Below are 16,763 nucleotides of genomic sequence, written 5' to 3' on the forward strand. Positions count from 1 at the left end.
AGCACTGACCCAGACACGCGCCCTCTTGCCTGCGCAAGCATGCCGTGCCCCCTGAACGCCCGCATCATACACAGGCACAACCAATAATAAATGAGGGACAGTTTTAAAGAGTGGCAGAAGGCCAACGTTACAGTTGCTGGGCGGATGTCCTTGCAGGAGAACATTTTGGCCAGGCATGGTGGTGCACACCATTAATCCCAGCACTCAGCAGGCAGAGGCAAGGGGATCGCTATGAGTTTGAGGCCAGCCTGGTCTACAGAGTGAGTTCCAGGACAGCCAGGGCTACATAGTTAGACCCTGAAGAATAATAATAAATTTTTCAAAGAAGTGCTCCTTGGGCCTGAGGATGTAGCTCAGCGGTGGGGCGCACAGCGGTCATGCATATAGCCTTGGCTCTGAGCCCCAGCACACAGTAACAACATAAGCTGTTTTTGTAGAAGGCTACAGTGTTTCCAGGCAAGCTTGGGTCTGGCAGTCTCTTTTGCTTTGCTGAGGTGGGGTCCCCATGTAGCCCAGGCTGGCCTCCTACTCCCTGCAGAGCTGACAATGACCTTGAACTTTTATTGCTCCTGCCTGCACCTCCTGAGTTCTTGGTGTCAGGCGTACCCCCGCCCAGCAGTCTCAAGATTAATCAGGACCGGCAATCTCCAGAAAGTCCCCGCTTTATTTACTTCTGGGGCTAGGCTGTTTCAAGCAACTCTGTTTTCACAAGTGCTCTCAGATCTGGGCCTGCCCAGCAGGAAGTGAAGAACGGACCTGGCCATGTGTTGTTTCCCTGCAGTCCTGGGAGGAGGGTTTTGGTGAAATAAAGCCAGACCTCCAGAAGCCTGGAGACAGAGACCACAACACTGAGACCCAGAGCCCAAGGGGTCCAGGTTCATCTCCACAGAAACCAGCTCAGACAGAAATTACTCAGATGTAGCCCGTGGTAGCTGAATAACCAATGGGTTTTCCCTAGTAAGGGGAACAGGGACTATTTCTGACAGGAACTCAATGGCAGGCTCTTTGATCTCCCTACCCCCCAAGGGAGGAGCAGTCCTGCTAGGCCACAGAGGAGGACTTTGCAGCCAGTCCTGAAGAGACCTGATAAAACAGGGTCAGATGAAAGGGAAGGAGGTCCTCCACAATCAGTAGACTTGGAAAGGGACAGAGCGGAGATGAAGGAAGGAGGGTGGGATTGGGAGAAAATAACAGCTGGGATACAGAGTTAATAAAATGTAACTAATAATAAAAAATTTAAAAAAATTAAAAAGAAAATAACAAAAAAAAAAAAGAAAAGAAAAGAAAGAAAGAAAGAAATTGCTCAGAGCCAGCTTCCTTCTGCCTCTCCCATTTCTAGGGACAATGGCCAAGAGGAGGCTGAGGGATGACTGGAGTCATTCCACCCCAAGTGGCAGGGGCTGACCAGCCTTGAGAGAGATTAAGGACTCACACCCTGATGGGGAAGAAAATTCGACAGCTGCCAAGGAAAACAACAGTGGGATTTCTTCTGGTAGACTGAGGCTCTTGTCACAGGGGTGGGAAAGAGGGGTTCATTACACTGTGGTCTGTTTGTATTGTCAACCAGTCACTGTAGGCCAGAAGCCCCCCCCCCCACACACACACACACACACGCTCTCCCTCTAGCTAAGGCAGTTGGAGTTTTATTTTTCTAATTGTTTACACACTTATTTGTTGGCACAAGGAAGTGGGGGAGGGGCACGGGCGCCCACACCGTGTGACAGTTACAGAGTTCAGAGGGTCATCTGCAGGGACTGGTTCTCTCCTTCCACCACGGGGAACCTGGGAATGGTCCTCAGGTCATCAGTCTCCACCGAAAGCACCGTCACCCACAGCGCCATCTCGACAGCAGTTTAAACGGCTTCCTCCTTCCCACCGAGAAGTAAGCATCTTCGCTTCTTCTCACCCACACCCACACCCCTTACCCCATACACACACACCCTGCTGCTGAGACGGCCTTTCACTGCGTAGCCCAGGCTGGGAGCTGAACTCGGATCCTCTGCAAGGGCATCCTTAGCCAGGGAGCCAGCCCTTCGGCGCCCCAGCGGCGGTTTCAAAGTGCACTCACAGAGCCAGGCAGCGCGTGGTTAATAGAAGCCGTCTGCGATGCGGGCTGGCAGTCTGGCAGTCTGGCTCTCAGCCAGAAACAGCTTTAAAAAGCAGACAAACAGAATCTTGCCACATAGCTCAGGCTGGCCTACCGCCCTGGCTCTCTTAAGGAAGCTTCTCACACACACGGGGGAGGACGGACACACACACACACACACACACACACACACACTGACACACACCTCTGAGAGCATAATCAAATGGATGTTCTCTGCCTCTGCGCTGTGGGGAAGTCTATTTTGTAACAGTAGCACCCATTTTAGGTAAAGGTGGGCTTTCAAAGTCCCGGTCACTCCCAACTCCACAGCCCAGCCAGAGCTCTGGATCTGACTTGGGTCACTTGTACTTTCTGTTGCTCTAGCCCCGCCCCTTCCTTAGGGCCTAAGACCCAGTGTGGCCCTGCGGCTGATGGCCACCCAGCTCAGAGCAGGACGTGGGAATGATTTGCTAGGGGCTGAGTGGGAGGGTACCTGCCTAGATGAATGAGGCCCTCGCCTCCATCCCAAAAGTGAAAAATGGCTTGCTGAGTCTTATTCCTCAGTTTTATTATATAGTTTTGCTTTGCATTACAAAGCATGCCCTCCTCAGGAGAAGGCCATGGGCAGGGGTCAAAGTAATCGAAGGATAATCGAAGGCTCCACTGTGTCGCAGCACCTGCAGGAGGCCATGGCACATGCCTGTAACTAGCGCCTCGGAGGGAGAGGCAGTGCGGCTCTGGGATTGGAGGCCAGCCTGACCTACATAGGGAGTTCTAGGCCAGGCAGGCTACACGGTATGACCCTGTCTCTAAACAGATGAGAGAGAGAGAATTTTAAAATTAGAAAATAATTTAAAATTTGAAGATCATTATTGGCACTTTCTTTTCTTCATCTTTCTTTTTTAGACAGGCCTGGAATTCCTTACTTATGGAGACCAGGCTGGCTTTGAACTCGCAGAGCTTCACTGGCCTCTGCCTCCTGAGCACTGGGATTCTTAGCATTTTCGTTGAACTTCGCTTCCATTAAATCACAGCTTTCCGGGGCAGCTGCAACCAACCCTGTGCTCTCAATCCCTAATTCACAAGCACAGAAGGCTTGGGGTGTGCGTGCATGCGTGTGGGGGGGGGGGTATGTGTGAGAAAGAAAGACAGTCTGTGGTGTGTATATGTGAAAAAGAGAAGGAGAGAGAGTGTGTATGTGTGTGTGTGTGTGTGTGATAAAGATGGGGAGGCAAGAGGCCCTTCTTGTTCTAAGTGTCCAAGGCTGACACCAAAGATAAGTGTCCCCCGCCCCTGCAACCACCCAGTGGATACTCACCACGAAGTGGCTGGGGGTGGGGGCATCGCCATCTTCAGAAGGTTCCATGCGCTTCTCACAGAACCATAACACTGTGGGAAAGGACTCAGCCACACAGCACTCACCCAGCAAAACATGCCCGAGGCCAGTAGCCAACGCTGCAGGCCAGGGATGTCTCAGCTACATGGCAAGTCTGAAGCCAGCCTAAGCCACAGGAGACCACGTCTCAACACAAAACAAGGGCTGTGGAGGCGGCTCAGCATGAAAGAGTGCTCAGACACAAGGGGATTGAGTTCGAATCCCCAGCACCCAGGGGAAAGTCAGGTGTGACTGCACGCTCGTCAGACCTAGCACTGTAGAGGGCAGGAATAGAGGGCAGGAATATTGTTGGGTCCGGCTGGACACCAGCCCAGCTCCAGAACTGGTGAGACTCTACTGTCTAGTTTCATGTCAACTTAACACAGCTATAGTCATCTGAGGGGAGAAAACCTTAGTTAAGAAAATGCTCAACTTCTGTAAGCTCAAGGCCAAGGAAGGAAGGAAGGAAGGAGAAAATGCCTCCAGAAGATCCGGCTGTAGGCAGGCAAGCCTGTAGAGCATTTTCTTAATTGATGGGGGAGGGCCCATTTTCTTAACTGATGGGGGAGGGCCCAGCCCATGGTGGGTGGAGGCATCCCTGGCTGTGGTCCTGGGTTCTATAACAAAGCAGGCTGAGCAAGCCACGCGGAGCAAGCCAGTAAGCAGCACCCTCCATGGCCTCTGCATCAGCTCCTGCCTCCACGTTCCTGTCCCGACTTCCCAGTAATGGACTGTGCTGTGGATGTGTAAGCCAAATGCTTTCCACACCAAGTTGCTTTTAGACATGGTGTTCCATCACAGCAATAGTAACTCTGGCAGATTCTGTCCTCCTTGTGCACACTGCTGTATACCACACACACACACACACTCTTACATACATACAATAACAAAATCATAAAAATTAAACACACACACACTTAAAAACATAGAACTCCAGCCAGGCACAATGGCACACACCTGTAATCCCAGCACTCTGGGAGGCAGAGGCAGAGGCAGGCAGATCTCTGTAAGTTTGAGACCAGCCTGGTCTACAGAGTAAGTCCACGACAGCTAAGGCTACACAGAGAAACCCTGCCTCAAAAAAAAAAAAAAAAAAAAACCAAAAAAAACAACAAAAAGAAACAACAAAAGAAAACATAGAGCCCCAATATGTGGCTAATAAGCAGCAGGCCCCTGGACAAGAACAGAGCCCCAAACCACAATCCGTTCCTCTAACTGTAACAGGTCTCCAGGCCTTAGCACAACTGACGCCATAATGAAAGTACCTTTCAGTCCATAAAACTCAGCACGTAGCATCACCTGTCGAAACTAAAACAAAGGCCTCATCCATTGAAGGCCACATAGCTCTGGGGAAGCCTCTAAATGTACTAACCTTGCTTTTTAGCTTCTGCTGAGCCTGACTAACTGTTCTTGTTAATGGAAGTATGTCAACCAGAACCTGGTTTTTGTACTTAAAAGCTCATCCAGGGCTACCCTGGATCCAGAACACCCAGTGTAGCCACCAGCTGACTAATAAAGGCTTCCTATTGCCCTAAACCTGTGTCCAAGCAGTCCTCCCAGGTGGACACCTCACCATGTGACGGTGACACTGGGTGCTTCCTACCGACCATCCTTCCTCTCCTCGGGCCTGATTTCTCAGCTCTCTGCCTCTGCTACAAATGACAGAGTCTTCGAGCGTCCAGAGTCGTTGGCACAGTTAGTTACTTTCTTTGTGACCAAATGCCTGGCAAGAAGCAACAAAAGGTAAGGGAGGAGGGGCTTCTCCTGCTCACGGTTCAGGGGGCTACAGCCTGTCGCGGCAGAGAAAGCAGCGGCAGGAGTGTGAGGCAGCTGGCACACACTGCATTGGCAGGCAAGGTGCAGAGGGTTGACAAGAGGTAGGGCCGGCCTAGGAAACGTTAAGGCTAGCCCAGTGATTCACTTCCTCCTTGAGGCATCACTTCCTAAAGGGTCCACAGCTTCTCCAAAAAGTGCTACCAGCTGGGGAGCAAGAGTTCAGACACAGGGATGGGCCTATGGCAAACATTCAACATTCAGCCCACAGCACACAGACTTCTCCCAGGCAGCTTAACCCCTCCTTCCTTCCTTCCTTCCTTCCTTCCTTCCTTCCTTCCTTCCTTCCTTCCTTCTTTTCTTTCTTTCCTTTCTTCTTCTTGTTGTTTTGGTTTTTTGAGACAGGGTTTCTCTGTATAGCCCTGGCTGGCCTGGAATACCCTATGTAGACCAGGCTGGCCTCGAACTCACAAAAATCTGCCTCCCAAGTGCTGGAACTAAAGGCATGAACCACCATCACCATGCTGTAGCTTAGCTCATGTCCTCACACTCCCTCAGTGACACCCACTGTAAAATGTCTAATTGTGTAGCTCCATTGCGGACCCCGAGGGGGAATGGAACAGAAAGGGTCAGACACGTGGCTGGCACATGTGCCCTCAACTCTGGGGCCTGAGAAAACACAACCTATGCAAAGGACACAGCCCATAGCAAGGATGATTGCTGACTTGTTTTTGTTGTTTTTTTTTTTTTTTTTTTTTTTTAATCTGTCTGTACCCAGTGATGGAAAGACTATTCAAGCAGTTCATGATGTCAGGAGTTTAAAACCAATGATGTCCAAAACTCATTGGATAAAGCCTTCGTTAACCCTCTAACAAACGTTATCGTTGTTGGCACGTCATTGTTGTGTGGGCACAGCGTGTCTGTGAGGAGGTGCCATGGCACAGGTGTGGAGGTCAGAGGACAGTTCCGTGGAGGCAGTTCTCTCCTTCCACCTTCATATGGCTTCCGAGAATCCAACTCAGATTCTCAGGCCTGCCCAGCTAGCTTCTCTGCCTGCTGAGCCATCTCACTGGCCCCTGGAGCCCTGGTCCTTTGGGAAACCCTGAATCTTGTGTGGAAGGCTAGCTAGCTAAATACTGGCAAACTTTTAGGTCAGTGAGGATGGACCCCTCCCTTGAAATCAGCTTGAAAATCAAGGATTGTAAACTACACGACTGACTACCCTTCAGGAGAATGGGGTCTGAGTGACGTGTCTGACCCTGAAAGGAGACACGTCATTCGGAACTGCCTGGAAACTCATGAATAAATACAAAAAAAAACCTGATAAGACTGATTACAGTCAGGAACTGGGGGGTGCAGTGTGACATTCAAGCTCTGACCTGAGGTCCATCCCTCTCCAGTGGCCACCAGGCCTCTTCAGCCTGTGCCTCTGCTCCTAGCTCTGAAGATGGGGAGGATCCGGAGATCAAGGTCACCCTCAGCCAGGCAGGAAGTGTGAGGCAGCCTAGGCTACAAGACCGACGCTGTGCCTGCCACACGTCTGACTTTACTGCGCAGATGGCGGGTTTTATGTCACTTCTTTTGTGGGGAGAGAAGGGCGGGCAGAAGGGCGGAGAGCTGTGCGCAGTGGGTAAGAAGAGCACCGAAGCAAGCCCGCTAGCTCGAATGCAGCCACCCCGAGCCAGTTCAGGCTGCCGAGCACACAGCGGCAGCCCATCACAGGGCACGGGGCCACCTGAGGCCAAGGCTTGCTTGTCCAGGATCTTAGTGAGGGCTCTCCTGTGATGTCCTCACCTGAGGCCCTCTAAGCAGGACCTGAGGCCTTTGACATCTCTTTCCACAGGAAAATCTCCTAGGCTTTCCCCCTCAGACCCTATCACCTTCCCGAAGCCAGATCTCCAAGTCCCACCACCTCCGGGAGTCCAGCCTAGACATTCTAGGGCCCACCTACCAAGATGGCATCCCCAGCCCCAGTGTTTGTTTCAGTTTGCATTTTGAGCCAGGCTGCCTCCTGCTTTATCACCCCGGCTGGACTCGGACTCAGAATCCCAGGGTGTAGATGACAGCTGTTTGCACTACCTGGGCTGGATCATGATTAATTCTTCCCATAACTGGGGCCAGCAGGGTGCAGAACTCTGCAGACGTGAGTGGCGGGCGCTGTCTGTCGGTGTGGCAGGGAGCCTGGGCACACACTAAGCTTGTGCTGCCCCATCCCTTTAATCTACCTCCAGGGCAGAAGCAATGGGATATCTGTCACTTCTTGCTGGAAACAGCTTAGGGCCAGTGTAAGTGTTCCGTTGGTCAAACAAGATGGCTCAGCGGGTAACAGCGCTTGCCTTCCACCAAGTGAGGCAACCTGAGTTCAGTCCCCACAGAAGAACTGACTCCTGCAAGTTGTTCCCTGACCTTGTGCACTGTGGCACGAGTTGTTGATAAAATTCCTTCCCTGAAGGAGACATAGACACCCTTTGTCCCCTCCTCCTGCAGTCCCAAGACAAACGGAGGCAGGGTTCCCATGGAAGTTCACTCTAGGGACCAATGAGTTTATTACGCTCCCTTACAGAGCACAGGCGAGGAGTTACTCGCTGGAGCACGGGTGCCCCTCACCAAAGGCTGCACCCCAGCCGAGACTCGGACCTTCCCATTGCAGCACAGGTGGGGGCCTTGATACCCAGCCCCTCCCTGAGGTGCTGGGAAGCTGGGGCAAAGTTGCTTACGCCAGGTCATAGGGAGCGGGTGGATACTGAAGTGAGGGTCTACTGACCCTCCCACCTCTGTGAGGGGTGTAAACAGTCATCAAGCCCAGAAGGAACATTCCTTTGCAAGTGAGCATAGGTGAAGCCCGAGATGGAGGCTGTCCGGTTTGGAGGACAGCCCAGTGCCGTATAAGGGTACCCGCTACACTCCCACCACGCCATGTATGAGTAAATGAGCGAAGATTTTTAAAAAGTTTTAACTGACTCGTCCTCCTCCCTGACCACTCCCCATCACAGCAAAATCAACCCTCTCAATGGTTTATGGTCAAGTTTGGAGTCCTGCATGAAGGACTCCAAATCCACAGCCAGCCTTCAATGGACAGGTATCATGTGTTCTAAAGAAGCCAGTGGGAACTGAGAGGCAGAAAGAGGCAGAGCTCTGTGAGTTCCAGGCTAGCCAGAGCTACATAGCGAGGGACAGGAAGGAAGGAAGGAAGGAAGGAAGGAAGGAAGGAAGGAAGGAAGGAAGGAAGGAAGGATTAACCTGCAAAGTAAAAGATTTCATTATAACTTTCGTTTTTGTTCTTATTTTTGGTTTTCAAGAGAGAGTTTCTCTGTGTAGCCCTGGCTGTCCTGGAACTCACTCTGTAGATCAGGCTTTCTTTGAACTCAGAGATTTACCTGCCTCTGTCTCCAGGGTGCTGGGTCTAAAGCCACCATCCCGCAGCTCTCATTATGCCATTTTTACACATGTGTATCAAGTACTTTTTTATATCAAACGCCCTCTGCCTTCATTAATCGCCGTTTGTGTCACTCCTACCCCACCCCGTCCCCTTTTCGTTTTGTTTAGACTATGCAGTCCTAAACCGGGTTTAGTGGCACAAACCTTTAATCCCAGCATCATGAGACAGAGGCAGGCGGATCTCCAAGTTTAAGGCCAGTCTGGTCTACAGATCGAGTGTAAGACAGCCAAGCTACACAGAGAAAGCTGTCATGAAAAACCAAGACAAACAAACAAACCAACCAAAGATTATGTAGCCCTGATTGGCCAGGAATTAATGATCCTGATCCTCCAGGGCCAGCCTCCAGGGCTGAGAGCGCAGGCTGCAGCCACCATGCCTGGCTTTAGTGGGTTCGATGTGAAAACCTCCAGTTCCTAGACAAGCGTGTGCAGTACATAGCTGCAATGCTAGACCTCAGCTAACTGAGGGTCGGGAATTTCAGGGCAGCCTGGGCTACCTAGTAAGAACCTGTCATACTTATTAATAAGATAGATAGATAGATAGATAGATAGATAGATAGATAGATAGATAGATATGTAGGTATGTCCCAAAACAAAGTCAAATCAAAGACAGAAAACCAGAAACAAACCGGCTGGATATAGTGGCCCATGCCTTTTTTCCCAGTACTAGGGGGAGGCAGAAGCAGGCAGACTTCTGAGAGCGGGAGGGAGTCATATCCCCTGGACTGAAGTTAGGGATGGTAGATGCTTGTGAACCACCACGTGGGTGCTGAAAACCAAACCCGGGTCCTCTGCAAGAGCAGCAAGTGCTCTTAACCACTAGGCATCTCTCAAAGGAGTCCAAATGCCTCCTTCATGCTAAGAAAACCTATGTGCACACTGGGAGAGTTTTGTTTTGTTTTTTGAGATAGGGTTTCTCTGTGTAGCCCTGGCTGTCCTAGACACACTTTGTAGACCAGACTGGCCTCAAACTCACAGAGCTCTGCCTGCCTCTGCCTTCCCCAGTGCTGGGACTACAGGCCTGCACCACTACACCCAGCTCTATGTACACACACTTGTTTTGTTTGGCTTTTTTGTTTGTTTGTTTATTGAAACAGGGTTACTCTGTGTAGCCCTGGCTGTCCTAGACTCACTTTGTACGCCATGCTGGCCTGGAACTCACAGCGATCCACCTGTGTCTGCCTTGCTGAGTGCTGGGATTAAAGGGGTGTGCCACTACCGCCTGGCAATGGATTTTTAAAAGCTATTTTATTGTTATTCGTGGTAATGGGACTGAACCTCTTGTCTCCTGCCTGCTTTCTCACTGACCTCTATCCTCAGCCCTCGGTTTTACTTTTTACTATTCTTCTTATGTTTTTATTTTGTTTATTTATTTGGTAGGGGCCCCACAAATACGCCACAGAGCTCACGTGGAGGTCAAAGGAGAACTTCGAAAGTCCATTCTTTCTTCCCATCATGTAGGTTCTAGGAATTGAACTCAGGTCATCAGGCTTGGCAGCAAGCTCCTTTACCCTCTGAGCCATCTTGCCAGCCCCTGGCCTTTCATTTTGTGATACAATCTCTTATCACTGATGCTGGCCTTGGGCTTGCCATCCTCCCAAGAGCTAGGATTCATCCCTGACCCACCAGGCCTGGCTCAGGCAGGGGTCTTTTTGTTGTTTAGTTTCTCGAGATGTTTCTCTTACAGCGTAGGCTGGCTTCTTTCTTTAAACTTTGTTTACTTTTATTTCATGTGCACTGGTGTCCTGCTTCATGTCTGTGTAAGGCTCCCTTGAACTGGAGCCACAGATGGTCTCGAGCCACCATGTGGGTGTGGGAATTGAACCTGGGTTCATTAGAAGAGCAGCCATGCTCTTAAGGACTAAGCCATCTCTCCAGCCTGGACCTTCAACTCTCAATCCTCCTGCCAACGGCTCCCAAGTGCTGGAATTACAGGCATGTGTCGGCAGGAGCTGTTCAGTGGTTTTATGTGGGTGTGGATGTGGCACAGGCATGCATTCCTGTGGGCATGTGCTTATGTGTGTGAGCGCAGGATGAAGAGTGTGCTCATAGAGCCAGAGGTCAAATGTCTGCTCCCTTCCCCAGTTGCTCTCCACCTCGTTATCTTTTCAGGCAGAATTTCTCAGTGAGCATGAGCTCACTTTGGCTAGCATGGCTGCCGAGCAAGCCTGCTCTCTCCCCAGCACTGGGCTGCAGGTGCGCCGCCTCCTTCCTGTGGGTAGAGGGATCTGAACTCAGCACGGACCTGACCCTGAGCCTTGTCCTCAGCCCCGAGGTGTGCACCTCGTTCTCCAACGGATAAAACCCGATACACAAACCACTTTGATGACTTAATGAATCTGTCTGTGAACAAATGACAGTTGGCACGCCCTGCTGTTAAGTGTCTGCAGCTCTATTTGGCTCTATTTGGTGAGCCGAGGAATCTACCTTTCATCCCCTGTGTCTGCATCCACTAATGACGGGAGATAAAAGCTCTTTAGAAGTTTCCAGACCCGGGCATTGTTTCTTTAACCCAAAACTTGTAATTTCCCATTGGACTGTCAATAGCCATATTGAAGATGGGCAATTCCACTTATAGCCTGCTGTAGCAAGAACAAATGTCACCACCAGAGACGGTAGAGGGGCACATTCAGGCAAAAAGTGGTTTTTGAGTGTGCAGCATTGAGGGTGCAGATAAAGCCTCTCTCCAGCAGCGCTTCATAGTGAGACCCGGTCTCAAGGAATAATAAAATAAATAAAAATCAAGGGGTTGGGAAGATGCTCAGCAGATGGGAGCACTTCCTGCTCTTGCTCAGGCTAGTTCAGTTCCCAGTACACAAGTCAGTAGCTCCAACTCCAGCTCCAGGGGATCTGATGCCCTCTCCTGGCTTCCGTGGACACTGCACATGAGTGTGTGTGTATATATATATACATATATATACATATATATAATAAACATTAATATAAATATATAAAATAAACATTAATGGTGAAAAAATAAGAATAGGGCAATGGCTCAGTCAATAAAAGTGCTTGCTCTGAAAGCCTGAAGACCCAAGTTCAGACCACAAACACCCACGTAAAAAAGGCAGACACTACAGCGTGAGTCTGAAGACCCTGTGCCTTACAGTGAGAGGCAGGAAGAGCCAAGGGAGCTTTCTGGCCAGCCAGTCTATCCGTACTGGTGAGCTCCATGGTAAGTGAAAGTCCTTGTCTCAGTAGATAGAGATCAGTAGAGGAAGGCACCCGGTGACAGCCTTGGACCTGTACACGCACATGCTCAAGGGCACACACACAAGGACACACAAACACCAAGGCCAGGCAGTAAGTAATAATAAGCAGGTATTTTAAGGTGGGCTGGGCGCCTGGGTGGTTGTGCAGTCCTGTAGCCCTAGCGCGATGGAGGCATGACGGGGTGGGCTGTATGAGGGCCTAGGCAACTTATCAAGAGGCTGCCTCAAAAGAAAGAGCCGGCCACATAGCTCGGTGGTAGAACTCCTCTCTGCTATACACACGGCCCAGGATCCAACCCTGACACCGCCGACAAGAGAAAGAAAGAATTAAGAGAGAAAGGAAGGAAAGAAGGAAGTCACATTTTCCAAAAATTGTGACCTCACGAAGAGCCTCTCACGAGCTGCGGCCAAACTCACTTCTTCGCCATCCCTCTATATCCACACCTTCTGGACGCTAAAGTCACATCCGACTCCTGCCCTCAGAAGGACACTGACCAGAGCCAGCAGCACACAGGGACAAGGCTAGCCCACACCGCGCTTTCTTCTTTTGATGACATTCCTTTCTATCTCTTAGAAAGTGAACACTTCAGTCTCCCTAGTGGTGCCCGGGAGGTGCTGGGGTCCCCTGCTGTGCAGGAAGCTCCCTGAACGGGAAGGGGGAGGGGGAGGACACGCCTCCTCCACAGCATCATTTTGGTTTCTGTTCTCATTGGCTGGACGGCTCTCCAGCTCCCCAGAAACCCTTCCTTCTTAACGCAGGGTCGTCTGACCAAAGGCTTTTGTCTCAACCACTCAAACTGTTTGCCTTCAAGGGGGAGGCAGACAGGGTGTCCTGCACACACCCCACCCCTGGCCTGGCCTGGAACTCGTTACTCAGCCAGGTTGACGGCTGATCTCCCGGCCTCCCACAGCCCAGGCGCTGAGATTACAGCCGCCTTTGAACTTTAACAATTCTAAACTTGCATCCCACTCCCATCCCTGCAGACTCTGATGTAATTGGTTTAGGGTGGGCCTAGATAGCAGGATTAAAGGTGAACATGGAACCTTTTGAGAATTCTAGGTCTGTTCCTCTATTTTTCTATTCCCTCCTTCCTTTCCTTTCTTCAGGACAGTGTCTCACTGTGTAATCAGGCTATATAGACCAGGGTGGCTTCCAATCCACAGAGACCTGCCTGTTTGGTGATTGAAGGCTTGCATCACTATGCACAATTTGATTTGTTTTTGTTGTTGTTTTGTGTGTGTGGGAGGTCTCACTACTTGGCCTTGGCTGACCTGGAACTTACTAAGCAGATCAGGCTGGCCTTGACTCATAGAGACTAATTTTCCTCTTCATCCAGAATGCTGGAATTAAACCTATTCTATTTTAAGATTAAATTTATTTTAATCTGGGCATTAATTTAATTTAATAAACAATCTAATCCAGGCACTTGCCTTTAATCCCACACTTGGGAACAAAGCAGGCAGATCTCTGTGAGTTTGAGGCCAGCCTGGTATATAGAATTCTACGCCAGCCGTATCTTTAGCATGTTTCGGGCCAGCTGAGGCTACAGTGTAAAACCTTGTCTCCACAACAGAATTAATTGGAATGACTTTCGTTACCGTATTATGCTGTGTGAGTGCGCGCATGTGTGAAGCAGCATGGGGAAGGTCAGGAGACAACTACGGGTGAGGTCAGCGAGCCCTGGCAAGGAGAGGGAGGGGGCAAGTCGTGCCCCATGAGTGGGTGAGCGGACAGTTGAAGTTTCTCTTTTGACATTGTGCAGTTTTCCATCCCGAAACGCAAAGGTGCGTGTTTGAGACAGGGGACAAGGTGGCCTCCCCTGGTTTATGTGGCCAAGGATACCTGGGATTTCCGATCTCCCACCCTGCGTCAAGGATAACCTGGGATTTCTGATCTCCCACCCCGCGTCAAGGATAACCTGGGATTTCCGATCTCCCACCCCGCTTGGCCTGACTCATCAGGCGCTGGGGCTTGAACTCAATTCTTCCTATGTTCAATCTGGCCCTCTCCAACTGAACTACGACTCCAGCCCTGTAGAGAAGATACTGCCAGGGCAGGAGGCCTTGGGTTAAAGCTCCAGGTTCTGACCCAAAATAATTCGTGGGTGCCATGATCTGTCCTGTTTATAAGAATTTGGCAGCCGCTGTTAAAGCAGGTATAGGCACCAAGCCCAAATCTGGGTGAATTCAGGGTCAAGGGCTTCGGCTCGCTGAGCTCCACTCTTAGGTGACGGCTGTCCCTGAGCAGAAAGCGGCAGGTGACGCTTCTGCAGGCGGCGTCGGGCCTGCTCGGTCCCGGACAGTGCCACACAGCAGCTCATCTCTGCGCAATGACATCGGCCTGCACGTGGCGCGCCTGGAACTACGGTCCGGGAGCCCGCCGGGAGGCGAACTACACATCCCAACATTCCTCGGGCAGGGGTGGGGCGACACAGGAGGGTGACCAGGCCACCAGCCCTGACCGGGCGTGCGCAGTGGCTCTTGGGAGTGGCGGGGCGGGTCCTCCGGGCTGTCAGCCGTGGCCCTAGGCGCCTAGGCGGGGTGGCGGTGGCCATTGGCGGAGAGGAGGGCGGGGCGGGGTCGCCCGGAGCAGCTACACTAGGCGGTTCCTGCGGCGCTGAGCAGCCGGCCTGGGAGGCGCGGTGCGTGCAGCGGCGACCCGGCTCGCGGCAGCGATCCGGCTGGGCCCTGGGAGGAAGGCTGTGTGCAGCAGCGACCCGGCTTGGCCATGGCAGCGGCGCCTCTGAAAGTGTGCATCGTGGGCTCGGGGAACTGGTGAGCAGCGGCTGGTGGGCGGCGCGGGCTCCGCCTCCAGGAAGCCCCGGTTCCGGGCTGCTTCGGTGTGGTCACCAGGGCACTGCGGCCAGGCAGAGAGGCGGGCCTGCGATCGCACGTCCCGGTTGGGCACTGCACGCACAGAGGACACGCCGAGGCACCGGCGAGCGAGGTGCCCGGCCCAGGTGGCCCGGGGGGGAGGGCAGCGCGCACCGCGCCCGCGGGCACCTGTCTGCGCACTGGTAACAGAGCGGCTACGGGCCACCTGCTCGCCACGCCCGGGGATTAGGCAAAACATCCTAAAGGCGTTTGCATTCTCCCCAGCCGATCACCCCTGTGGGGGAATTGGAGGACGCTCAGTCTTCCTTACTGCAGTTTTGATGTTGGGGAAACCGAGGCACAGAGGGCAAAAAGGGTCCATGCTACCTGGGGCAGACGCTGTCCTTCAAGAGGCAATAATCACCTCTTCTAGAGACTGGTTCTTAAGCTAACGTGGTCTTGGGAAGGGGGACCAATTCCCCACAGGGCTCGCTGCCGGGACGTGGGGGTCCTGGAGGATTTGCGGAGCTTCGCGTCACGGCTGGGCTGGCTTTGACATTACTTGTAAAGCTCTTGGTGCTTGGAGGGTTTTCAGGCTCTTCCAGTGGTTTCGATGCCTAGATGATACTTAAACTGGAGAAGTTGGGGTCGTGGTGAGAAGGAGGCGGGACACAGGGCTGATGTGTTCCAGTCTTTCCCAGCGGCCCAGGGAAGGGGCGAACAGTTGAGGACCTTCCTACGTTTCCTGGCCCCTGGCCCCTGGCCCCTGGCCCCTGGTCTGACTCACACCGCAGCTCAGGCTTTAGAAGCCGTACCTGACAGTGGTAGGAGCCATCTGGCTGGTCTTCGTCGCACTCTTTGAAGACTTGGCTCCAGAAGTCCTTTGGAGGAAACCTTAGCTGCCTGTTCTTTTCCATTGCAGCTGGACCGGTGGCTTCTCCCTAGGCTCCTGTTGCTGACCTCTGTCCCTTGCGCTGGCCTCACCTTTTGGTTGTCTATCTCGGGAGTGCCCCCGTTCTTTACCTAGTGCCTGGCATATGCTAAATAAATAACAAATGTCTGAAAAAAAATATTTTTTGAGACAGGTCTTACTTAAGTTCTGGCCTGGTACTTGCTGGTACTTGTGTAGACCAAACTGTGCTCAATTCACAGAGGTCTGAGGGCTGACATTAAAGGCAAAGCAAGCTCTACCATGACCAGATTTTTTCCTCCGATGGGGTTTGAACCCAGGGCCTCTTGAGTAGTAGTGAATGCTCTACCACGGAGGAGAAACTCCCTGCACCACTCCACACTCAATAAACTTGAAACAGTTCTGTTGCTAAGTCAGTGATTCCCTCTGTGTGCTGTGGGGGAATCAAACGCCAGGGCCTTGCTCCTTTTAGGAAGCAGCTCCACTCTCAGCCAGCCTCCGATGTGTTAAAAGCCAAGAGCTGTGCAGCTCACAGTGGTGCACGCCTGTGACCCCAGCACTCTGGGAGGCGGAGGCAGGAGGATCTAAGTGAGTTCAGGCCAGCCTGCTCTACAAAGTGAGTCCAGGACAGCCAAGGCTTCACAGAGAAGCCCTGTCACAAACAAACAAACCACAACAAAAAGCCAAGAGTTGTAGTAACAGCTGTCTGGAATTCCTAGAGCAAGCAGGGAAATCAGTTCAAGGTCATACTTTTTATTTTTATTGTAACTTGTTTAGTTTTTACTTGTATGTGTATGAGTGTTTTTGCCTGCATGTATGCAAGTGTGTGTTTGGTGCCTGCACAGTTCAGAAGAGGGCATAGGATTTCCTAGAACTGAGTTACAGATGGTTATGAGCCGCCATGCAGCTGCTGGGGACAGAACTCAAGTCCCCTACAAGAGCAAGTGCTAGTGACCACTGAGCCATCTCCAGCCCCTGTTTTATTTCTTTTCTGAGACTGTATCTTAATATGTTGCCCTTAAAATGTTCTTTTGCTATGTAGGCTAGCCTAGAACTCATAGAGAACTGCCAGTCTGCTTCCCCAGCGCTAGGTCTAAAGGTGTGCGCCACCACAGCTAGCTAATTTTTTGGGACAAAGTCTCCCTATGTTGTAGA

The 16,763-nt window shown here is 51.7% G+C and overlaps 1 protein-coding gene across 2 annotated transcripts in view; it reads left to right on the plus strand.

Moving 5' to 3' along the window:
• Positions 1-16,763, plus strand: part of Gpd1l (glycerol-3-phosphate dehydrogenase 1 like) — a 73,011-nt gene that overhangs the window by 26,810 nt on the left and 29,438 nt on the right. The window contains exon 1 of one of the 2 annotated variants that reach the window (XM_021635771.2): positions 14,380-14,659. The exons of the other annotated variant lie outside the window; for it this stretch is intronic. Within the exon in view, the coding sequence (XP_021491446.1) occupies positions 14,613-14,659 (47 nt within the window). The 5' untranslated portion in view covers positions 14,380-14,612. Of the gene's footprint in view, positions 1-14,379; positions 14,660-16,763 lie in introns of those variants that run through there. 2 annotated transcript variants of the gene reach the window in all.

Source organism: Meriones unguiculatus, chromosome 6, assembly GCF_030254825.1.
Source record: "Meriones unguiculatus strain TT.TT164.6M chromosome 6, Bangor_MerUng_6.1, whole genome shotgun sequence".
Classification (NCBI taxonomy): domain Eukaryota; kingdom Metazoa; phylum Chordata; class Mammalia; order Rodentia; family Muridae; genus Meriones; species Meriones unguiculatus.